General features: G+C 43.7%; 1 protein-coding gene across 5 annotated transcripts in view; it reads right to left on the reverse strand.

The window, feature by feature from the left end:
* Positions 1 to 25,981, reverse strand: part of LOC134221250 (synaptonemal complex protein 4) — a 176,143-nt gene that overhangs the window by 13,281 nt on the left and 136,881 nt on the right. For all 5 annotated transcript variants that reach the window (XR_009982290.1, XR_009982288.1, XR_009982289.1 and 2 more), the window contains exon 2: positions 696 to 856. Coding sequence is in view for 1 of the 5 variants with exons in the window: in XM_062700442.1 (XP_062556426.1) it covers positions 696 to 856 (161 nt within the window). In the remaining 4 variants the exon portion in view is untranslated. The remainder of the gene's footprint in view (positions 1 to 695; positions 857 to 25,981) is intronic.

Raw genomic sequence — 25,981 nt, forward strand, 5'->3', positions numbered from 1 at the left:
AGTGACGATATTGATGCTGCATTTCTTTGTTTTTCGATGAGATGAATATATGTTCAGTGAGATGGAAAACGGAACAGTTCCCCTACTTATATATTATGTTCATATCCTCATTCCACAGGATAGCGAAACCCATCACACTACCCATCAACCAGAACACGGTAAAGCTGGTCACACCTTTATCCACTTGGCTGCTGGCGTCACATTTTGATGATTGGCAAAAGTCGTTTCCGCTGGTGAAAGGGGGTCAAACAAACTAAACAGTAGGTACTGCAGATAGGAACCGTGAAACATGTGTTGCGCGCTAAACTGTGTGCGGGTTTTGTTCTCGAATTTGCGGAAACGACACCGTGAAGGATATTTTGTTTGGTGTTGCTCGACACACGCACACCACAGCCCACCCACGCCACGTTGGGAATTGAACTTTGTTCGTTGGGATTAATACTTTTGAATTTCAATTCGGTGTCAGATTACGGTGTTTTACCTCAATTCGTTTCCATTCTCACCCGTGTAAAGGTCAGAGCTGTCACGGTATTGTGAAGATGGGATTTCGATTCTTTTCCGAGCGCTGTGTCCCTAACCGCAGAGCACGCTGCGGGGACTGTTGCATGATCGATACCATAGCGGAGAAGTTTTTGAACGAAATTAATCAGAAAATTGCGGATTCCGATGCCGCAGCATTTGGCTGAGGTACTTACCGTTTTGTAGAACATGCACGCCTGCCGGTCCTCGTCCTCGCCCTCCGGACAGTCGATGAACCCGTCGCAGAGCACGTGGTCGTCTATACATCGATATCGACCCTGCCGGTCGGGCGTGGGGCAGGCAAATCGCTCCATGCCGTCCATCGCGGGCGGACATTCTGGGGAAAGAAGGAAAAAACGGTCATCATTAGTTTCGATCCGGCTTCGGAAGTCATGAGGGTGACAAAGGAGGTATTTACAGAACCGAATAAGTCATCAATCTTGAATAAGGGTGTGCGATGTTTGTGTAAAAATGATAGTAATTACAACTCAACAATTTATAATCCAATCAAAAACTGGAGGCAGATTCAAATGCAAGTTTCGAAGTAGTGGGCTAAATGTGTTTGGTTTTTAATTATTCATATTTGGATTTACTTGGATTCGAAGTTTTTCGAAGTAATTTCTAAGAAATTGGAATAGGAATTGGAACAAGATTTTGAAATTAGAATTGGAATAGGAATTGGAATAGGAATTGAAATAGGAATTGGAATAGGAATTGGAATAGGAATTGGAATAGGAATTGGAATAGGAATTGGAATAGGAATTGGAATAGGAATTGGAATAGGAATTGGAATAGGAATTGGAATAGGAATTGGAATAGGAATTGGAATAGGAATTGGAATAGGAATTGGAATAGGAATTGGAATAGGAATTGGAATAGGAATTGGAATAGGAATTGGAATAGGAATTGGAATAGGAATTGGAATAGGAATTGGAATAGGAATTGGAATAGGAATTGGAATAGGAATTGGAATAGGAATTGGAATAGGAATTGGAATAGGAATTGGAATATTTTTTTTTTTTATAAGAGTGATTTTTAAGTTTCAGAAATTTGATCACTGGAATTGGAATAGGAATTGGAATAGAAATTGGAATAGGAATTGGAATAGAAATTGGAATAGGAATTGGAATAGGAATTGGAATAGGAATTGGAATAGGAATTGGAATAGGAATTGGAATAGGAATTGGAATTGGAATTGGAATAGGAATTGGAATAGGAATTGGAATAGGAATTGGAATAGGAATTGGAATAGGAATTGGAATAGGAATTGGAATAGGAATTGGAATAGGAATTGGAATACGAATTGGAATAGGAATTGGAATAGGAATTGGAATAGGAATTGGAATAGGAATTGGAATAGGAATTGGAATAGGAATTGGAATAGGAATTGGAATAGGAATTAAAACAGCAATAGGTCTTCGGACTAGGACTGAATTCAATTTAATATTTATGTTTTGACTTGGATTTAGTATAGTATTAAAGTTTGAATTTGCAATTACTTTCGAATTTTGTAAGCTCAAATAATTTGAAATACCGCATGTCCATACTCGCAAACAAAAGATATCTCATCAACTGGCGATGACGGCGATGATGAGAGGCCGTTAAAAGTTTCCGGCTTTGATCGAGGGGATTTAACTTTTTCCCGGATGCCAAGTGGCGGAAAAAGAATCATTATTATAATCGAAATGACAAAAGCGGGCAAACAAGCAGTCTTCCAGCAAATCGTTACGACGCGGCAGCAATGACAACGATTGGCTGAAACAATAGAACGGCAGCGATTTTCCCCGGATGTGGATATAATTTTATTCACAATTTCTTCCCGACTGCCTCCCTTTTTTTGTCATTCTGATAATATCTTCATCCATCGTACCCTCCTACTATCAGCCGGGGAAAGGGGTTGTGCTTGTGAGAATTTGGCTTCCGGACCAGACGAATCGTGACGCACATCGCACATCGAAATTCTAATGCCGAGGGCAAACAGGTCAGAATAAAAAAAACATCGGCGCAGAAATATGTAACTGAAATAATGGTAATAATGCCCATGACAAAGCAGAATTTATCCACGAAAGGTTCAGAAAGGGCAGTTAAGTTCGATGTTTGCGTGTGTACACATTTTGTGATCACTCTGACCCTTTGGTACTGACATTATAACATTTAACTCGAAATTGTCGGGATTTTGATTTCAATCCCAATAGCAAAAATCACATTATTTCTTGACATTTATTTATCTCGCCTCTGAATTTTGCGTCAACTCTGGGCCAAATGATCATTCTGTAGTCAAGTGGATTGTTATGTAAATTGCCACCCGGCGACACCGACTGACTGACTGACTGACTGCGAGTCCCACGTAGTCGTTTCGTTCGTTGGTAAACGCTTTTTACCGCGCCACTTGGCGTTGTGTGAAAAAGGGTCTAAAAAGGCAACATTTTTCCGCGAAGCTGATCGAATCAATTTGAAGAGAGCGCGCCTACGAGCATCCCCAACATAGTGCGGCAGAATGGAACGATGTGAGTTTAGGTTGCGGCAGGGGGTGGGTGACGAGAACATCGGATGTGGAAAGATTGCGCCGCTACGCACGAGTGCATGAAGATGGGTTGAATTTATCGCCCCGACTGGGATTGCTGTTCCGAAAATCGAAGAGAGATTTTTTTATTGTAATTGCATGCAAATCTGTTTTTTTGATGATTTATTTTCGTGTTGATTGGATAATTCAATTGTGGGGCATATTTTCGGAATCGTGTCAATCTGGTTCTTCCAGTGGACGAAAACTCTGCTTTTTTGATTTGAATAACCCTTAACAATGATAGCACTAGGTCTTGACTCATAACTGCAACGAAGTCCATATTTTCTTGATATCGCATCTGTCCCCCTGACAGCAGTATCATTCGATTTTATTCGAGTTCCATCTCAAGAGTTTTCGCCATAACCCGTTTTCGTTCGGTTGGTCAGTTGAAAAATGTTCCCGGCCCTCACAAATCAAACTCCCAAATGATGATGTGAGCATTTCAAGCACCATTTGAGCGTACCATTCCCGCTTGGCTTGCACATTCTTTTGCAATCGGAACCCCTCCCCCGGCTCACACCGACGTACCATCTCCCCCGAGTAAAAGTTTTCGAGAAAACCGACATCCATTTCGGCGGAGGAGGAAACCTCCCATTCTCGGGAGCGACCACCAGATTCGCCGCAGGGCGCCATCCACCGTCTCCAGTGATGATGCAATTATTTTCACCGTCGACCGACCGAAAGCACGGTGTGGCGTCTCAATTGCTGACCCCTGGCTGGAGTTGTGTGCCGAACCGGAGCTACAGGATGCAAGAGAAGAACGGTATACCGAAACCGAATGGTTATAAATAGATTTCGCCGTAACTAACCTTTGACTAACACGGACAAATGAGCGATATGAGGTGAGCATTTTCGTTCTCAAATTGGTGAGGGTGGCGGCATCGTGCTCCCGTTGTGGTCTTATTTTTGTCATAGAGATACGAAAAAAAGGAAATATTTGCAATGTTTGGATTGAACTCTACTTCGGATTCAAAATTCACAAAAAGCAATGTAACGAATTCTAAACCCGAATTCGCGACAAATTCTAATAAGTATTCAAGACGACATCTATTCAAAATTCCCAACAAACCATGTCCGAAATCAACGCCAATCATGCTCAAATTTCAAGGCAGATCCTCCTGAAATTCAAATCTTGAGCAGGATTTGAAACAAAATTCTAAATAGGAATGGAAACGATACCTTAGCAGAATTCATCTTAAACCCTAAGCAGTATTTTTCCTGAGCAGGATTCGTCTCGAATAATGGGGCCCTCCTTAGCCGTGCGGTAAGATGCACAGCTACAAAGCAAGACCATGCTGAGGGTGGCTGGGTTCGATTCCCGGTGCCGGTCTAGACAATTTTCGGATTGGAAATTGTCTTGACTTCCCTGGGCATAAAAGTATCATCGTGTTAGCCTCATGATATACGAATGCAAAAATGGTAACTTGGCTTAGAAACCTCGCAGTTAATAACTGTGGAAGTGCTTAATGAACACTAAGCTGCGAGGCGGCTCTGTCCCAGTGTGGGGATGTAATGCCATCAAGAAGAAGAAGAAGAAGAATGAGCAGGATACTGATCGAGTTCTGAGCAGCATTCTGCTCAAATCCTAAACGTTATTGTGCTCGAATCATTAGAAGGAAGCTCATAGAACCCGAAGCAGGACTCTAATCAAATCCTGAGCTTTAGGATCCGGCTTTAATCTTGAGCAGGATTCTGCTCGAATCATCATGCGGATTCTGCTCGAATCCTTATGAGGATTCTGCTCGAATCCTTATGAGGATTCTGCTCGAATTCTTATGAGGATTCTGCACGAATCCTTATCAGGATTCTGCTCTAATCTTTATGAAGATTCTGCTCGAATTCTTATGAGGATTCTACTCGAATCCTTATCAGGATTCTGCTAGAATCCTTATGAGGATTCTGTTCGAATTCTTATAAGAATTCTGCTCGAATTCTTATCAGGATTATAGTCGAATCCTTATCAAGATTCTGGTCGAATCCTTATCAGGATTCTGACTGAATCCTTATGAGGATTCTAACCAAATTCTTATGAGGATTCTGACCGAATCCATTCCAGGATTCTGACCGATTTCTTATCAGAATTGATGCTGGGTCATTAGGCCGAAGGTCATTAGGCCGAAGGCCATTAGGCCGAATGGTCACTAGGCCGAACGGTCATTAGGCCGAACGGTCATTAGGCCGAATGGCCATTAGGCCGAATGAGAACTGGGGAGTGAGAAGTGAGTAGTGCGCAATGAGGAAGAAGTAGAAAGGAAGAAGAAAAATGGAGGAAGAAGTAAAAAGTAAGAAGGAAGAAGGAAGAAGCAAGGAGGAAGAAGAAAGAAGAAAGAAGGAAAAAGGGAAAAGGAAGAAGAAAGAAGGAAGAGGGAAGAAGGCAGAAGGATGAAGAAATAAGAAAGAATGAGGCAGGAGGAAGAAGGAAGAAGGAAGAAGAAAGAAAGAAGAATAAAGAAGGAAGAAGGAAGGAGGAAGAAGGAAGGAGGAAGAAGGAAGAAGGAAGAAGGAGGAGGAAGAAGGAAGGCGGAAGAAGGAAGGAGGAAGGAGGAAGAAGGAAGAAGGAAGAAGGAAGAAGGAAGAAGGAAGAAGGAAGAAGGAAGAAGGAAGAAGGAAGAAAGAAGAAGGAAGTAGGAAGAAGGAAGAAGGAAGAAGGAAGAAGGAAGAAGAAAGGAGGAAGAAGGAAGAAGAAAGTAGGAAGAAAGAAGAAGGAAGAAGGAAGAAGGAAGAAGGAAGAAAGAAGAAAGAAGGGAGAAGTAAGAAAAAAAGGAAGCTGGAAGCAGGAAGAAGGCAGAAAATAGAAGGAAGAAGGAAGCAGGAAGAAGGAAGAAAAAAGAAGGAAGAAGGAAGAAGGAAGAAGGAAGAAGGAAGAAGGAAGAAGGAAGAAGGAAGAAGGAAGAAGGAAGAAGGAAGAAGGAAGAAGGAAGAAGGAAGAAGGAAGAAGGAAGAAGGAAGAAGGAAGAAGGAAGAAGGAAGAAGGAAGAAGGAAGAAGGAAGAAGAAAGAAGAAGGAATAAGGAAGTAGGAAGAAGGGAGGAAGGAAGGAAGAAGGAAGAAGTAAGAAGGAAAAAGGAAGAAGGAAGAAGGAAGAAGAAAGAAGGAAGAAGGAAGAAGGAAGAAGGCAGAAGGAAGAAGGAAGAATGAGGCCTTCGGCCTAATGGCCTGACACCATCAGGATTCTGACCGAATCATTATCAGGATTCTGTTCGAATCCTTATAAGGATTCTGTTCGAATCCTTATCAGGCTTCTGCTCGAATCCCTATCAGGATTCTGTTCGAATCCTTATCAGGATTCTGTTGGAAACCTTATCAGGATTCTGTTCGAAACCTTATCAGGATTCTGATCGAATCCTTATCAGGATTCTGTTGGAAACCTTATCAGGATTCTGTTCGAAACCTTATCAGGATTCTGATCGAATCCTTATCATGATTCTGTTCGAATCCTTATAAGGATTATGTTCGAATCCTTATCAGGACTCTGCTCGAATCCTTATAAGTATTCTGTTTGAATCCTTACGAGGATTCTGCTCGAATCCTTATCAGGATTCTGCTCAAATCATTATCAGGATTCCGCTCGAATCCTTAGCAAGATTCTGCTCGAATTCTTATCAGGATTCTGCTCGAATCCTTATTAGGATTTTGCTCGAATTCTTATCAGGATTCTGTTCGAATCCTTATCAGGATTCTGGTCGAATCCTTATCAGGATTCTGACCAAATCCTCATGAGGATTCTGACCAAATCCTTATGAGGATTCTGACCGAATCCATTCCAGGATTCTGATCGAATTCTTATCAGGATTCTGACTGAATCATTATCAGGATTCTGTTCGAATCCTTATTAGGCTTCTGCTTGAATCCTTATCTGGATTCTGTTAGAATCTTTTTCAGGATTCCGCTTGAATCCTTATCAGGATTCTACTCGAATTCTTATCAGGATTCTGCTCGAATCCTTATCAGGATTCTGTTCGAATCCTTATCAGGATTCTGTTCGAATCCTTATCAGGATTCTGTTCGAATCCTTATCAGGATTCTGTTCGAATCCTTATCAGGATTCTGTTCGAATCCTTATCAGGATTCTGTTCGAATCCTTATCAGGATTCTGTTCGAATCCTTATCAGGATTCTGTTCGAATCCTTAGCAGGATTCTGTTCGAATCCTTATCAGTATTCTGTTCGAATCCTTATCAGGATTCTGTTCGAATCCTTATCAGGATTCTGTTCGAATCCTTATCAGGATTCTGTTGGAATCCTTATCAGGATTCTGTTAGAATCCTTATCAGGATTCTGTTAGAATCCTTATCAGGATTCTGTTAGAATCCTTATCAGGATTCCTTATCAGGATTCTGTTAGAATCCTTAACAGGATTCTGTTAGAATCCTTAACAGGATTCTGTTAGAATTCTTAACAGGACTTTGTTCGAATCCTTATCAGGATTCTGTTGGAATCCTTATCAGGATTCTGTTAGAATCTTTATCAGGATTCTGTTAGAATCCTTATCAGGATTCTGTTAGAATCCTTATCAGGATTCTGTTGGAATCCTTATCAGGATTCTGTTAGAATCTTTATCAGGATTCTGTTAGAATCCTTATCAGGATTCCTTATCAGGATTCTGTTAGAATCCTTATCAGGATTCTGTTAGAATCCTTATCAGGATTCTGTTAGAATCCTTATCAGGATTCTGTTAGAATCCTTATCAGGATTCTGTTAGAATCCTTATCAGGATTCTGTTAGAATCCTTATCAGGATTCTGTTAGAATCCTTATCAGGATTCTGTTAGAATCCTTATCAGGATTCTGTTAGAATCCTTATCAGGATTCTGTTAGAATCCTTATCAGGATTCTGTTAGAATCCTTATCAGGATTCTGTTCGAATCCTTATCAGGATTCTGTTCGAATCCTTATCAGGATTCTGTTCAAATCCTTATCAGGATTCTGTTCGAATCCTTATCAGGATTCTGTTCGAATCCTTATCAGGATTCTGTTCGAATCCTTATCAGGATTCTGTTCGAATCCTTTTCAGGATTCTGTTCGAATCCTTATCAGGATTCTGTTCGAATCCTTATCAGGATTCTGTTCGAATCCTTATCAGGATTCTGTTCGAATCCTTATCAGGATTCTGTTCGAATCCTTATCAGGATTCTGTTCGAATCCTTATCAGGATTCTGTTCGAATCCTTATCAGGATTCTGTTCGGATCCTTATCAGTAATCTGTTCGAATCCTTATCAGGATTCTGTTCGAATCCTTATCAAGATTCTGCTCAAATCATCATCAGGATTCTGCTCGAATCCTTATCAGGATTCTGCTCGAATCCTTATTAGGATTCTGCTCGAATCCGTATCAGGATTCTGTTCGAATCCTTATCAGGATTCTGTTCGAATCCTTATCAGGATTCTTTTCGAATCCTTATCAGGATTCTGTTCGAATCCTTATCAGGATTCTGTTCGAATCCTTATCAGGATTCTGTTCGAATCCTTATCAGGATTCTGTTCGAATCCTTATCAGGATTCTGTTCGAATCCTTATCAGGATTCTGTTCGAATCCTTATCAGGATTCTGTTCGAATCCTTATCAGGATTCTGTTAGAATCCTTATCAGGATTCTGTTCGAATCCATATCAGGATTCTGTTCGAATCCTTATCGGGATTCTGCTCGAATCCTTATCAGGATTCTGCTCGAATCCTTATCAGGATTCTGCTCGAATCCTTATCAGGATTCTGCTCGAATCTTTATGAGATTTCGAATCCTTATCAGGATTCTGTTCGAATCCTTATCAGGATTCTGTTCGAATCCTTATCAGGATTCTGTTCGAATCCTTATCAGGATTCTGTTCGAATCCTTATCAGGATTCTGTTCGAATCCTTATCAGGATTCTGTTCGAATCCTTATCAGGATTCTGTTCGAATCCTTATCAGGATTCTGTTCGAATCCTTATCAGGATTCTGTTCGAATCCTTATCAGGATTCTGTTCGAATCCTTATCAGGATTCTGTTCGAATCCTTATCAGGATTCTGTTCGAATCCTTATCAGGATTCTGTTCGAATCTTTATCAGGATTCTGTTCGAATCCTTATCAGGATTCTGTTCGAGTCCTTATCAGGATTCTGTTCGAATCCTTATCAGGATTCTGTTCGAATCCTTATCAGGATTCTGTTCGAATCCTTATCAGGATTCTGTTCGAATCCTTATCAGGATTCTGTTCGAATCCTTATCAGGATTCTGTTCGAATCCTTATCAGGATTCTGTTCGAATCCTTATCAGGATTCTGTTCAAATCCTTATCAGGATTCTGTTCGAATCCTTATCAGGATTCTGTTCGAATCCTTATCAGGATTCTGTTCGAATCCTTATCAGGATTCATTTCGAATCCTTATCAGGATTCATTTCGAATCCTTATCAGGATTCATTTCGAATCCTTATCAGGATTCTGTTCGAATCCTTATCAGGATTCTGTTCGAATCCTTATCAGGATTCTGTTCGAATCCTTATCAGGATTCTGTTCGAATCCTTATCAGGATTCTGTTCGAATCCTTATCAGGATTCTGTTCGAATCCTTATCAGGATTCTGCTCGAATCCTTATCAGGAATCAGTTCGAATCCTTATCAAGATTCTGTTCGAATCCATATCAGGATTCTGTTCGAATCCTTATTAGGATTCTGTTCGAATTCCTATAAGGATTCTGTTCGAATCTTTATCAGGGTTCTGTTCGAATCCTTATCAGGATTCTCTTCGAATTCTTATCAGGATTTTCTTCGAATCCTTATCAGGATTATGTTCGAATCCTTATCAGGATTCTGTTCGAATCCTTATCAGGATTTTGTTCGAATCCTTATCAGGATTCTGTTTGAATCCTTATCTGGATTCTGTTCGAATCCTTATCTGGATTCTGTTCGAATCCTTATCAGGATTCTGCTTGAATCCTTATTAGGATTCTGCTCGAATCCTTATCAGGATTCTGCTCGAATCCTTATCAGGATTCTGCTCGAATCCTTATCAGGATTCTGCTCGAATTCTTATCAGGATTCTGCTCGAATCCTTATCAGGATTCTGCTCGAATCCTTATCAGGATTCTGCTCGAATCCTTATCAGGATTCTGCTCGAATCCTTATCAGGATTCTGCTCGAATCCTTATCAGGATTCTGCTCGAATCCTTATCAGGATTCTGCTCGAATTCTTATCAGGATTCTGCTCGAATCCTTATCAGGTTTCTGCTCGAATCCTTATGAGATTTCTGATCGAATCCTTATGAGATTTCTGCTCGAATCCTTGAGGTTTCTGCTCGAATCCTTATGAGATTTCTGATCAAATCCTTATCAGGATTCTGTTCGATGTCTTATGAGGATTCTGTTCGAATCCTTATCAGGATTCTGTTCGAATCCTTATCAGGATTCTGTTCGAATCCTTATCAGGATTCTGTTCGAATTCTTATCAGGATTCTGCTCGAATCCTTATCAGGATTCTGCTCGAAATCTTATCAGGATTCTGCTCGAATCCTTATCAGGTTCCTGATCGAATCCTGATAAGGATTCGAACAGAATCCTGATAAGGATTTGATCAGAAATCTCATAAGGATTCGAGCAGAAACCTCAAGGATTCGAGCAGAAATCTCATAAGGATTCGATCAGAAACCTGATAAGGATTCGAACAGAATCCTGATAAGGATTCGAGCAGAATCCTGATAAGAATTCGAGCAGAATCCTGATAAGGATTCGAGCAGAATCCTTATCAGGATTCTGCTCGAATCCTTATCAGGATTCTGCTCGAATCCTTATCAGGATTCTGCTCGAATCCTTATCAGGATTCTGCTCGAATCCTTATCAGGATTCTGCTCGAATCCTTATCAGGTTTCTGATCGAATCCTTATGAGATTTCTGCTCGAATCCTTATGAGATTTCTGCTCGAATCCTTATGAGATTTCTGCTCGAATCCTTATGAGATTTCTGATCAAATCCTTATCAGGATTCTGTTCGAATCCTTATCAGGATTCTGTTCGATGCCTTATGAGGATTCTGTTCGAATCCTTATCAAGATTCTTATAGAATTCTTATCAGGAATATGTTCGAATCCTTATCAGGATTCTATTCGAATCCTTATCAGGATTCTGTTCGAATCCTTATCAGGATTCTGTTCGAATCCTTATCAGGATTCTGTTCGAATCCTTATCAGGATTCTGTTCGAATCCTTATCAGGATTCTGTTCGAAACCTTATCAGGATTCTGTTCGAAACCTTATCGGGATTCTGCTCGAATCCTTATCAGGATTCTGCTTGAATCCTTATCAGGATTCTGCTCGAATCCTTATCAGGATTCTGCTCGAATCCTTATCAGGATTCTGCTCGAATTCTTATCAGGATTCTGCTCGAATCCTTATCAGGATTCTGCTCGAATCCTTATCAGGATTCTGCTCGAATCCTTATCAGGGTTCTGCTCAAATCCTCATAAGGATTCTGCTCGAATCCCTATCAGGATTCTGCTCGAATCCTTATCAGGATTCTGCTCGAATCCTTATCCGGATTCTGCTCAAATCCTTATCCGGATTCTGCTCGAATCCTTATTAGGATTCTGCTCGAATCCTTATTAGGATTCTGCTCGAATCCTTATCAGGATTCTGCTCGAATCCTTATCAGGATTCTGCTCGAATCCTTATCAGGATTCTGCTCGAATCCTTATCAGGATTCTGCTCGAATCTTTATCAGGATTCTGCTCGAATCTTTATCAGGATTTTGCTCGAATCCTTATGAGATTTCTGCTCGAATCCTTATGAGATTTCTGATCAAATCCTTATCAGGATTCTGTTCGAATCCTTATCAGGATTCTGTTCGAATCCTTATCAAGATTCTTTTAGAATTCTTATCAGGGATATGTTCGAATCCTTATCAGGATTCTGTTCGAATCCTTATCAGGAATCTATTCGAATCCTTATCAAGACTCTGTTCGAATCTTTATCAGGGTTCTGTTCGGATCCTTATAAGGATTCTGTTCGAATCCTTATCAGGATTATGTTCGAATCCTTATCAGGATTCTGTTCGAATCCTTATCCGGATTCTGTTCGAATCTTTATCACGATTCTGTTCGAATCCTTATCAGGATTCTGCTCAAATCCTCATAAGGATTCTGCTCGAATCCCTATCAGGATTCTGCTCGAATCCTTATCCGGAATCTGCTCGAATCCTTATCCGGATTCTGCTCAAATCCTTATCCGGATTCTGCTCGAATCCTTATTAGGATTCTGCTCGAATCCTTATCAGGATTCTGCTCGAATCCTTATCAGGATTCTGCTCGAATCCTTATCAGGATTCTGCTCGAATCTTTATCAGGATTCTGCTCGAATCTTTATGAGATTTCTGTTCGAATCCTTGTTTCTGCTCGAATATTCATGAGATTTCTGATCAAATCCTTATCAGGATTCTGATCTAATCCTTATCAGAATTCTGTTCGAATCCTTATCAAGATTCTTTCAGAATTATTATAAGGAATATGTTCGAATCCTTATCAGGATTCTGTTCGAATCCTTATCAGGAATCTGTTCGAATCCTAATTAAGACTCTGGTCGAATCTTTATCAGGGTTCTGTTCGGATCCTTATAAGGATTCTTTTCGAATCCTTATCAGGATTCTGTTCGAATCCTTATCAGGATTCTGTTCGAATCCTTATCAGGATTCTGTTCGAATCCTTATCAGGATTCTGTGCGAATCCTTATCAGGATTCTGTGCGAATCTTGAGCAGGATTCTACTCGTATCCTGGGCAAGATTCTGCTCGAATCCTGTGCAGTATGCTGTTCGAATCCTGAGCAGGATTCTGCTCGATTCCTAAGCAAGATTCTGCTTGAATCCTAGACAAGATTCTGCTCGAATCCTAAGCATGATTCTGCTTGAATCCTGAGCAGGATTCTGCTCGAATCCTTATCAGGATTCTGCTCGAATCCTAAGCATGATTCTGCTTGAATCCTAAGCAGGATTCTGCTCGAATCCTTAGCAGGATTCTGCTCGAATCCTAAGCAGGATTCTGCTCGAATCCTGAGAAGTATTCTGCTCGAATCCTGAGCAGGATTTTGCTCGAATCCTGAGCAGGATTCTGTTCGAATCCTAAGCAGGACTTTACTCAAATCCTGAGCAGGATTCTGCTCGAATCCTGACCATGATTCTGCTCGAATTCCGAGCAGGATTCTGCTTGAATCCTGAGCAGGATTTTTCTCGGGTCCTGATGAGCAGTTTTATGCTCGAATCCTGAGTAGGTTTCCATTCGAATCCTTAGCAGGATTTCTACTCGGAATTCAATTTAGTCGAATCATAAGCAAGTTTTGCTTGCGTCTCTAGTAGGATTCTGCTCGAGTTCTGAGCAGGATTCTGCTCGAATCCTTAGCAGGATTCTGATCAAGCCCTAAGCAGGTTCTGCTTGCCTCCTGAGCAGGATACTGTTTGAATTCCAAAAAGGATTCTGCTCGAATTCTGACCAGTCTATGTCATGAAGCTTGTGTATGATTCCGCTCGAGTCCTGAGCAGGGTTCTGCTCGGAATTTGAGTAGGATTCTGCTCGAAGTAGGTATTTTATCGAATTTGAGCAGAGTTCGTCTCGAATACTGTTCAGGTTTAGAGGTGGATCCTGCGCAGGATATAGAGGTTCTTTTGCTGACGGTTTATTTTGGATTAGAATCCAGTTTGACTTAGCTTCAAACCGAATTTTGTAGGGAACTCGATGCAAGTCGTGTTTAAGGTTTGAAAAGAATCCTGAACGAAATTCATTTATAGATTTTAAAGCTTATCTTCCAAATATTCGATTCAGAATTCACAGCAAAGCCTATTTCGAATTGGGGACAAATCCTGTTTATAATTTGGATTCAAATTATATTCAGGATTGTTAGCGATTTCAATTTATCATTCAGTCCAATCTTTTCTATTCTCGAATAGGAGCGAATCCTACATTTTACAGACTATTTGCAAGAAACTAAGCCCTCCAAGAAAAAATCCTTGCTCCTTGAGCACTTTTCCATCGCCATTCTTTTCCTCTGGAACGAATCTTTTCCACATATGGGGTCGCCATACCCAACCGAACCCACACGGTGCCGCGCGCTTATGCTTCTGTGGAGAAAGTGGAATGTGTGGAACGCAAAATTTACGACCGTCCCAAAAATGGTGACACATAACTACATTACGAACTCGCTCGTTTGCTCGCAGGGGCTCTTCGGGAGCTGCAAATGCGTAGCACGCCTGCCTCGTTGTCGGATGCTCGCTGCCTCGCCCGCGCCCAAAAGCACCCTCTCGGAAAGGCACATAAATATTTTCGGACAAAGTGTCACCCACAAACACCCCAACCGAGGACTGACGCCGATAACCAGCAAGTAGAAACAGCGAGCTGAGACTCGATGGGAATGCACTTTTTCCCGTTTGGAAGTTAGTTGATGGGACGACATTGTAGGGGGGAACGGAACGAAGAATGTTTTTCGACCAGCAGCGACGAGAACGACGAAAGTTACGACTGCCAAAGTCTGTTGCGGCCAGGGGTGGAAAGCTTCTGCTTCAGCTCTCAGTTTCCTTTGGTTTCGGGGGTTTTCTTCCAATTTGTCGTTTGAATTTATTACGAGTTTCCGGCTCCGGACGGTGTGTTTGTGCGAGAGCGATTTTGTTTGGCCCGGAAAGCCGGGGAAGTAGAAGCAGATTTAGTTTGTCGTCGCAGGAATAAGGACTTGTATACGGTTGTAAAGTTGCGATGGAGTAGGGGCTCGAATGAATGTTGGTAGCTTTTGAGGTGGAGCTTTGATTTCCAGATGGGTCGTCAGTTATGAGTACAGTGAAAATTGTGGAAAATACTTGAACCAGCAAAACCGAACTTTTGAAACGCTTCCGAGCTCGTTACACGATTTTAATACTTCGCATCACACAATTAACCAATTATGAGCTTGATTTCAAAGTTGAATATCTTGTGTCCATTTGTGAAGTCAGAAGGTGTGAGAAAGCCTTCCTTTAGAAAAAAATCCATGACGCACAATTTCCTCATATTACATCGATTCCACACTTACGGATTGCAAATTGTGGAAGCCCACCCGAAATTGCCTTCCCCAACAGAAGAGCGGACGAACAAAACGATACCCACCAATTTTAACTCCATTAAGGGTAATTCAATAATTACAAGCTATTTCCCCCGGAGTAAATCTAAGCTAAATCCCATGGATTCATTCGCCAACGTCCACAATCCCACTACCGCAGAGTCAGAAAGCGGTCGTCTTAAGGTCGTTGGAGCGGAGGATTTGCCACTGCTGTAGCCGACCATAACCCAGCGGTGGCGATGCTTGATTGGTGGTATTATAAGTAATTGTAATAAATGATCCCCATCCTACCTTTTTTCCCTTCCTGCCAGCAGCGCTGCTGCGTTAAGCTGGGTGTGGATTTTCCGGGAAGTTCTATCAGCCGCCGGGCGTTAATTAGACCGTGTGATGGCAACTGCAAGCGCATTCGCTCGTACGCTTTTAATTACCCTGGATGACGAGTCGCAACAGAAGCAGGTCGTGGAATCTTCCATGAACTTAATTGCCGCTTTGCCCGCACGTTAAGCCCCGGTAATCCTTCAAAGGATTACGACTCGTTTGGTGGGAAGCGGGGTGTTAACATTTCTTAGCGCTTTTCTTGGATTACAGGTCGGAGCTGAAAGGTTACACTTCCACTCGAAAGGAGGAAACTCAATTAATGGAGCTATTTCAGGACAATCGTGTTGTAAATTTAGAATTCTTCTCGTTCATGCTTCAATGCTGTGGAAGATTAGAATGAACCTGGAATATGAAACAACAGCTGGAGAAGAGTTCATATTCATATGCTCATTTAAAATATTGAGCAGAGTGCTGGTTGAGATGAATTCGCTAGAAATATAAAAAATAATATTTGAAGTACAGGAAAAGGTTCTTGTGGTTCGCTTCAACTCCAAAGTGACAAATACCTTCAAGTCCTTACCAGAGCTCGCCATCTATCCTGAAAAGAATTTGCTAATAAAGCTGAGCAGTATTCACTTCAATTTTATTCGGCTCATCTCGATTCCTGAACAGAATACGAGTTGAATTCTGAGCAAATATTTTTAATTGTATGTACCTTAAAATCTTGACATAATTCACTTCATCTCCAGGGTATAATTTGCTTCGAAATTTCAGCGCAATCAGCTTCAAACCCTAAGCAGAACAAGGTTTTGCCTTGAATTCTCCAAAAAATTGTCCTCGAACATTCAACAGAATCCAACATTAATTCTGAGCAGATTAAAATTCTCATCAACATTCGCGCATGAATTCTGAGCGGAATTAGACTCGTTGCATTGAAGCCATAGGATTCTTATTTAATGTAGAAGCAGGATTTGTAATGGATCCCGCGAGGTATTTGCTTTAATTTGTCTGAAATCCTTATGCACTTTGATTCTTGAGCAAGATTAGATTTAAATTGTTTTCAAATTCTGAGCAGAATCCGATCCTAAACCAGAGCAGAATTTGGTTCTAATTCTCACTAGAATTCGGTTCGAATCCTCAGGAGGATTCGGCTAGAATCAAAAGCAAGATTTGGTTCGAAACGTTAACAAAAGTCGATGCGCATCCTGAGCAAGATTTTGTTCGAATCCTGAACCGGATTTGGATAGAATCCTGGTCAGAATTTGGTTAATATTCTGAGCAGAATATGGTTCAAACTTTGAGCAGTGTTTTGTTCCAAACTCTGAGCAGTGTTTTGCTCCAAACCCTGGCCAGAGTTTGTTTTGAATCCAGAGCACGACTAATTTCAAATTCACAGCTAAATTTGGTTCAAATTCAGAGCAAAACTTTGTTTGAAACTTGAGTAGGTTTCGATTTGAATCCTGAGCACGATTTGTTTTGAATCCTGAGCAGAATCTTTTTCGAATCGTTTCGAAGGATTTGATTCTAGTTTTGAGCGGGATTTCATGCAAATCATGAAAAAGATTTGATTCGAATCCTTTTCGAAAGATTTAATTCGAATCCTGAGAAGGTTTTCATTCGAATCCTGAACAGCATTTGGTCCGAATCTCGAGAAGGATTTCATTCAAATCGTGAGCAGGATTTGGTTCGAATTCTTTGTTTTGAATTCTGAACAGGGGCGGGCCTCATTGCGGACCTCTTTTCGACAGCTCTTTCGTATGATCGTTTCCATGGTTTGCTCGTTTCGAGTCGAGATGCTCAATGCCACCCCAGGATTTGGCTCGAATCCTGAGGATGATTCTCCACGAATCGTTATCCGAATTTTATTTGAATTCTGTGTAGGACTAGCTGTGAAATATTTATTTTGAAGCAGACCAGTATTTTATTCAAATCCTGAACAGGATTTGACTCGGGTTCTAAGCTGGATTTGGTTCGAATCCTTAACATTATTTGTTTCGAATCCTGAGCAGATTTTGAAGCGAATTCCAAGCAGGATTTGTTTCGAATCCTGAACAGGATTTGATTTCAATTCTCAATTTGGTCCGAATCCTAAGCAGGATTTAGTTCAAATCCTGATTCTATGCAAGATTTAGATCGATTCCTGATCAATTTTAATTATGAGCATGTTTTTATTCCAATTCTTAGCAGGATTTGCTTAGAATCCAGAGCACGAACAATTTCGAATCCACAGCAGAATTTAGTTCGATTCTTGAACAGAATATTGTTCGAATCTTGAGCAGGATTTGGTTCGAGTTCTGAGCAGGATTTGATACGATTACTAAGCAGGATTTAGTTTAAATCCTCTGCAGGATTTTGTTCGAAACCCAGGTAGGATTTGGTTGAAATTGGGAGCCAGATTTGTTTCAAATCCTGAGCAAAATACTGCCGGGTACTGCGATTTGGTTAAATTTTTTTTTGCGCTGTTCTTCGATGGTAATTAATTTTATTCTTAAAGGAAGGAAATCTAGTTTGAGGGCGAACATTGGAATCAAAATTTCCAGTCAGAGTATTGCTGCGTACAGTGAATCCTTGTGGATTTATTGACCTTTTATTTAGAAAGGACCAGATCGCCGTTCCTCAATTATGGCGATATTCGAATTTATTGAAAACGGAAGGAGCCTGATTTGCACAAAAAAAGGTTTTAATCGAAAACTTTAATAAAAAAAAATGTAAAACATTCGATGACATGTCAGCAAGCCTCATGTTGCGAATGACTGGAAATGATGAGTAGTGAGACAGAATACCCCACATCTGCTAAGGAAAGGTTGGACGTGGAAGGCCCATTCGCCTTTGGCAAGGGGACTTATCCCCGAAACCGAGTGTTCGGAGCACCCAAGGGTAAGTTACTAAACCTCATAGTCATGCATCCTTTAAGAAGCAGATGGGAGCTGCCATCGCAGCCTCATAGTCAGCTAAGGCATCCCGAATACTGCCCGATATCCCATAAAGCTTCCTGGGATGGTCGTATTTGGGACTGCAACGTACAAAATGCTACACACTGTTTGTTCGCAGTGATACCGGAAAGGACCTCCGCCATAGTTTTGTATGACCGGTAAGGAATCTGGAAACCACGATTTGCTCTTTTTAGGAGGCCGGGTCGCTCCAAGGATCGGTGGAGCCCTGTATCTACCGCAGAAAGATCGGCCGACGACACTTTTTGTCCACTTATTCACATCTGTCAATCGTTCGGAGTTGTAACGCTAACTTTGATGATTTTAAGGACAATCCTCACGGAATCCAAAATTAAATGCAGTCGCGCTCTCAAGGGCACACCACTCAATACGAAACCAACGCACAACTGTCATTTTTATTATTTCACGCATGCATTTAGTGGTGTGGCCTTGAAAACGCGAGTACATTTAGTTTTGGATTCATGAGGATTGTCCTTAAGTCCCCACCCTTCCTCTCGTAACACTTTTTGCATGGAAGGTTTAATTTTTGTGTATGGATTGTAACGTTCGGTCTTATCCCCTCCCCCTAAAGTGTTACGTAATTTGTGAAAGGCCCCTTACTTGCCGGATGTGTAGCAGCAACGAAAACAGCGGCGGCTTCAGCCGATAAGATGGTGCATTGGCGGGCTGGGCTCTCAGATCTGGACAGGCTAGGTCCGGAAACTACAAAACCAACACTTCGGTCGGAAACGAATCCGTCGGTGCATCGGATCTCATGATTCCGTAAGCGTGGTTCATGGCTCCAGAACGGATCTTCTCGCCTCGTCCGTGTCGAAGAGGAGACGACACGTGTGGTTAATACTGGCGGAAGGCATCAGTAAGCTTTTCGCTTCGTCCGCAGGAATAAGGAAAGTGCTGAGGGTTGGACCACGAGTAGCGATCGTTTCGTTGGATCTCGGCCGGGTACTTATATGTGGCCACCAGAGAGGAGAAAAATTCTCCGAGTGTGTTGGCAAAATGTGCTAGGGTGGAGATTGTTTGGTTGCCATGGTAAAAGTGGATGGGAACCGGCCTTGATCTACTACTTATTGCATAATCCTGCCCGCACAGTACGGCAGTGGTCTGAGTTGCCGATGATTTTCCTCGTAGCATTCAAGGGGTTCCTCGCTTATGATGGTGATCAGCGCTAATCCTTCTTAGTGTGCGAAGGCCTTACGTCTGCTCAGTTCACCATATAATGGTACGACGCCCGAGAGACCACTGGACTGCAGGATGGCTTGCTAGGCAGTAGCTAGGATTACGTTATTGAAATCGGTGAAGGACGAGGGAGGTTGGTCCGCGAAAGCAATAGACGTAGCGCGCTCGTACTCCTCCCAGTCCCCTTCACCATATTTCCAACGGCGTCTCTTGTTAGGAGGCGAGCGTTGGCAGAAATCTGTATGGGGTAGTGTTTGCCACCATTCAGATCGGTACCAACTTTCCAGCAAAAGCGCGGTAGGACGGATGTACTAATCACCGAGACATCGAAGGCTGTGGCAGAGTGCCTGTTGAAGAAGGTGAGTGTGACGAGATCATCTTTCTGGAACGCTTCAGAAAGAACGGTGCCTGGAGGCAAGCTCCCCACATAAGGTGTTGGTCATCTATGTGCCCGATAAGTAGCAGGGGGAAATCTTTCGGACGGTGGTGAAGGCGCCGCACGGAATGAAGAGGTTGAGTATTTTAATCGGCATGTTTCCGTGTAGCCGAACACAAACAACCGGCAGATTCTCGTCTATATCGAGAATATCGAAGGGGAAGTCCTGTAGCACCCTTATGGCTACGAAATTCCTGATGTTGGTTCAAGCCACCACACTTGAGCTCTTGGAGGGCGATGATCCATAGTATGCTGCGGTGCATCAGCAGCTCCAAGTTTATTCTAAAAACCAGTAATATTCTACTGGAGTCAAAGCTTAACCATCAGCGGAAGTGCTGGAATTGGGAAAGGAGACGGTAAAAGGAAGTTGGGGGTTTCTTACTGGTGCTGTTTATATCCTTGAGGTGCCTTGGGCAGTCCGGGACTAGTGGCAAGAGAGAGTCCACTGGCGGGGACGGAGCTCAATTAATCGAGGGAGGATGACGAGAAGAAACTGGTTCCACCGTGCGGTTGACGCTGATGCTGAAGGCCTGCATTGTTCGCACCGCCGCCAGCAAGAGAAGAGGGGTGACAAATGTGAGACTAAAAACCCGGGTTTGGGTGCTCGGCGGGTCTATGACGGAAAACGTGGTAACCTATTGGCCCGGATGGGAGTCCTAGAAAACTAGCTTATTCAGATAAAATTTCTTTGTTAGGTTTGCTTCCTAAGTCGTCCTTCGGGGGGTCAAACCGGACCAGAGGATTCGGTTCGAACAGTAAATTGAATAAGAAGCAATTTTGAACAGAAATTGAAGTGATTTTCGCTTAGAGTTCCAATCTTGTTTATATTTTGAGCATATCTCGTGTAGAATCTCGGGCCAATGTTGTTCATAATTCTGAGCAATACTGGGGTATCATTGCGCATCTCGACTTGACAGTACTTTTGTACGACTGTTTACATGGTATGCACATTTCTAATGGAGATGCGGAGTTTCACCCTGCTCTAAAATTTGTGAGTGCAGTTTTTCGAATTTTTCCAAGTTTTGCTCAGGATTGGAGGTGTATTCTACACACAAAAAAAGTGGAAGGTTGTATTGAAGACACGACCGCAAATTTAACGTAGAATTGCGTAGGTATAGTTCGATAGTGGATGCAAAATTCAATTATTTTTTACATGTTCATTGTGGATGGATTGGGTATAGCCAAAATGTAGACAATTTATAGTAAAAGTGAAATTTTAACACTATCATGCATTGAATCAATTGTTAACAATAGTTGTATGAAATCTTAGAGAGTTAACTGATCGATTCATACCAAAATCTCCAGAATCCGTAGAAAAACGGCTGAGTTATTGACTCTTGCTTTCTGACCTCTTTTCGTGACGGTCACAAATTTGAAACTTTCGAAAGACGTAATTCTACGTCAAAAGAGTGAAAACTACCATTCCAAGAGTAATGTTGAGAACATTACCAACGTTTTTCAACTTAAGTGACAATTATTCGTGCAATTTTGAGTAATTTCAAAGCATTCTTTGACAAATCCATTTTTTCCATTTAAATATTTATATATTTTTATTGTCTCCCCTTGACCTTTCGGAGACCAGTAGGACATAATGTAAATTAAATATTTGTAATATCCTTATAGATTCAGCACGGCTAAAACGTGTTTGGCCATTCGTATATAAGGACAATGCATTATTTTCATCTCGCAACTACCAGTATGCAGTCTCACTAATTCGATTCTAGAGTTTGTGACATGTTTCTGTTGCCATTGTGTAGAATTTCATTTAATTTATTTAGTCTACATCTAAACAGATAACACTGAATCAACAATTTGACGCCACAATACACGGTTCGAGGCCGCATCTCTCCATCCTCGAATACGCCCCACGCTCGCCAAGTCGTTTTGCACCTGGTCTTCCCATCTCCCTCGTTGTCCTGCCCATCATACCCTTCCGGCTTTAGCTACCTTCTGGATACTGGGTTCGCCGTAGAGTTGGGCAAGCTCGTGGTTCATTCTTCGCGGCACACACCGTCTTCTTGCACACCGCCAAAGATGGTCCTAAGCACCCGCCTCTCGAATACTCCGAGTGCTTGTCATCCGAGAAGCAAATAAATTGACTGAATCTGTTGAAAATCGTACCCCGGCTGTTACACTCGGCTCTCCGCATGACACCTTCTGGCGCAATGTTGAACAACAGGCACGAAAGTCCATCACCTTGTCTTAGTCCCCGGCGCGATTCGAACGAACTGGATTGTTCGCCCGAAATCTTCATACAGTTTTGCACACCATCCACCACAGAGGCTCGGAAGCCTCCTTCCAAGAGGCTCGGAAGCCTCCTTCCAAGAGGCTCGGAAGCCTCCTTCCAAGAGGCTCGGAAGCCTCCTTCCAAGAGGCTCGGAAGCCTCCTTCCAAGAGGCTCGGAAGCCTCCTTCCAAGAGGCTCAGGCCTCCTTCCAAGAGGCTCAGAAGCCTCCTTCCAAGAGGCTCAGAAGCCTCCTTCCAAGAGGCCTGGAAGCCTCCTTCCAAGAGGCTCGGAAGCCTCCTTCCAAGAGGCCTCAGAAGCCTCCTTCCAAGAGGCCTCAGAGCCTCCTTCCAAGAGGCCTGGAAGCCTCCTTCCAAGAGGCTCAGAGCCTTCTTCCAAGAGGCTCAGAAGCCTCCTTTCAAGAGGCTCAGAGCCTCCTTTCAAGAGGCTCAGAGCCTCCTTTCAAGAGGCTCAGGCCTCCTTCAAGAGGCTCAAGCCTCCTTCCAAGAGGCTCAGGCCTCCTTCCAAGAGGCTCAGAAGCCTCCTTCCAAGAGGCTCCTTCCAAGAGGCTCAAGCCTCCTTCCAAGAGGCCTGGAAGCCTCCTTCCAAGAGCAAAGCCTCCTTCCAAGAGGCTCAGGCCTCCTTCCAAGAGGCTCGGAGCCTCCTTCCAAGAGGCTCAAGCCTCCTTCCAAGAGGCTCAAAGCCTCCTTCCAAGAGGCTCAGAAGCCTCCTTCCAAGAGGCTCAAGCCTCCTTCCAAGAGGCTCAGAAGCCTCCTTCCAAGAGGCTCGGAAGCCTCCTTCCAAGAGGCTCAGGCCTCCTTCCAAGAGGCTCAAGCCTCCTTCCAAGAGGCTCAGGAAGCCTCCTTCCAAGAGGCTCAGAGCCTCCTTCCAAGAGGCTCAGAAGCCTCCTTCCAAGAGGCTCAGGCCTCCTTCCAAGAGGCTCAGAAGCCTCCTTCCAAGAGGCTCAGGCCTCCTTCCAAGAGGCCTGGAAGCCTCCTTCCAAGAGGCTCAGAAGCCTCCTTCAAGAGGCTCAAGCCTCCCTTCCAAGAGGCTCGGAAGCCTCCTTTCAAGAGGCTCAGAGCCTCCTTCCAAGAGGCTCAGAAGCCTCCTTCCAAGAGGCTCAGGCCTCCTTCCAAGAGGCCTCAGAAGCCTCCTTCCAAGAGGCTCAGAAGCCTCCTTCAAGAGGCCTCAGGCCTCCTTCCAAGAGGCCTGGAAGCCTCCTTCCAAGAGGCTCAGAAGCCTCCTTTCCAAGAGGCTCAAGCCTCCTTTCAAGAGGCTCAGCCTCCTTTCAAGAGGCCCGGAAGCCTCCTTTCAAGAGGCTCAAGCCTCCTTTCCAAGAGGCTCAAGCCTCCTTTCAAGAGGCTCAGAAGCCTCCTTCAAGAGGCTCAAGCCTCCTTCCAAGAGGCCTCAGGCCTCCTTCCAAGAGGCCTCGGAAGCCTCCTTCCAAGAGGCCTGGAAGCCTCCTTCCAAGAGGCTCAGAGCCTCCTTCCAAGAGGCTCGGAAGCCTCCTTCCAAGAGGCCTGGAAGCCTCCTTCCAAGAGGCTCAGGCCTCCTTCCAAGAGGCTCAGAAGCCTCCTTCCAAGAGGCTCAGCCTCCTTCCAAGAGGCTCAAGCCTCCTTCCAAGAGGCCTCGGAAGCCTCCTTCCAAGAGGCTCAGAAGCCTCCTTCCAAGAGGCTCAGAAGCCTCCTTCCAAGAGGCTCAGAAGCCTCCTTCCAAGAGGCCTGGAAGCCTCCTTCCAAGAGGCCTGGAAGCCTCCTCCAAGAGGCTCAGGCCTCCTTCCAAGAGGCTCAGAAGCCTCCTTCCAAGAGGCCCGGAAGCCTCCTTCCAAGAGGCTCAGGCCTCCTTCCAAGAGGCTCAGGCCTCCTTCCAAGAGGCTCAGAAGCCTCCTTCCAAGAGGCTCAGAAGCCTCCTTCCAAGAGGCCTGGAAGCCTCCTTCCAAGAGGCTCAGAGCCTCCTTCCAAGAGGCTCAGCCTCCTTCCAAGAGGCTCAGAAGCCTCCTTCCAAGAGGCTCAAGCCTCCTTCCAAGAGGCTCAGGCCTCCTTCCAAGAGGCCTCAGCCTCCTTCCAAGAGGCCCGGAAGCCTCCTTCCAAGAGGCCTGGAAGCCTCCTTCCAAGAGGCTCAGCCTCCTCCAAGAGGCTCAGGAAGCCTCCTCCAAGAGGCTCGGAAGCCTCCTTCCAAGAGGCTCAGGCCTCCTTCCAAGAGGCTCAGAGCCTCCTTCCAAGAGGCTCAGGCCTCCTTCCAAGAGGCTCAAGCCTCCTTCCAAGAGGCTCAGAGCCTCCTTCCAAGAGGCTCAGGAAGCCTCCTTCCAAGAGGCTCAGAGCCTCCTTCCAAGAGGCCTGGAAGCCTCCTTCCAAGAGGCTCGGAAGCCTCCTTCCAAGAGGCCTGGAAGCCTCCTTCAAAGAGGCTCAAGCCTCCTTCCAAGAGGCTCGGAAGCGTCCTTCCAAGAGGCTCGGAAGCCTCCTTCCAAGAGGCTCGGAAGCCTCCTTCCAAGAGGCTCGGAAGCCTCCTTCCAAGAGGCTCGGAAGCCTCCTTCCAAGAGGCTCGGAAGCCTCCTTCTAAGAGGCTCGGAAGCCTCCTTCCAACAGGCTCGGAAGCCTCCTTCCAAGAGGCTCGGGAGTCTCCTTTCAAGAGGCTCCTAGCGGTTTGGAGCCTCCTTCCAAAAGGGTCGGAAATCTCCTTTCAAGAGACTCGATAGTTTTCAGGACCTTTTTTAATGTATCTTATGAGTTACGCTTATTTTCATTTATACTGTAAAAGGGGGTACCTCAATGAATTGAAAAGTTCGAAGGGGTGCCTCTCGAGAAAAAGGTTGAGAACCGCTGCTCTAGGTCGTACCGCGGCGGTCGTCGGTACCGAACATTGTTGATGACGGATAGTTTTGGGCGCAGTTTAACCATCACCAGATAGTGGTCAGAGTCGATGTTAGCGCCACGATATGTCCTGACGTCGATAATGTCGGAGAAGTGCCGTCCATCAATCAGAACGTGGTCGATTTGTGATTCTGTCTGCAGTGGTGATCTCCTGGTGTACCGATACGGGAGGCTGTGTTGGAAGTAGGTGCTGCGAATGGCCATATTCTTTGAGGCAGCGAAATCAATTATTAGTCGTAGGCTGTTTTCGATCGTCAGATGGTGGGCGCTGAACTTCCAAATAGTCAGTCTAAACTCCTCCTCTTGGCCAACCTGAGCGTTCAAATCTATGATAATTTTGACGTCGTGGCTTGGGCAGCTGTTCCACCACATGTTCCACATGTTCCACCTGCGCGTAGAATGCGTTCTTATCATCATCAGTGCTTCCGGAGTGTGGGCTATGGACGTTGATTATGCTGAAGTTGAAGAACTGGCCTTTGATCCTCAACCTGCACATTCTTTCATTGATCGCCCACCACCCGATCGCGCGCTTCTGCATATCGCCCATCACTATGAAAGCTGTTCCCATCTCGTGTGTGTTGCCGCAGCTCTGGTAGATGGTATGATTACCTCCTTTACCGCACCATTGATCCCTTCCAACCAGTACTGTAATTTCTCATTTTCAATTAGAGATGTCACGCGATGTTAACATATCTGCCCATTTCAATATCTATAGAAACGCGAAGGATGAATGGCATGCTACAAAAATCTCAAAAAATATTTGTTCCGTGACAGGACATGAAACTGTGCAATATCTGCTTTATTTTTGTGTTTATTACAACCCTCAACTTGGTGAATTAAAGGAGTATGATTAATTTATCGACTAGCCTCTATTCTTCGCATATATCAATTAAAA

Source organism: Armigeres subalbatus, chromosome 3 (assembly GCF_024139115.2).
Source record: "Armigeres subalbatus isolate Guangzhou_Male chromosome 3, GZ_Asu_2, whole genome shotgun sequence".
Lineage (NCBI taxonomy): Eukaryota > Metazoa > Arthropoda > Insecta > Diptera > Culicidae > Armigeres > Armigeres subalbatus.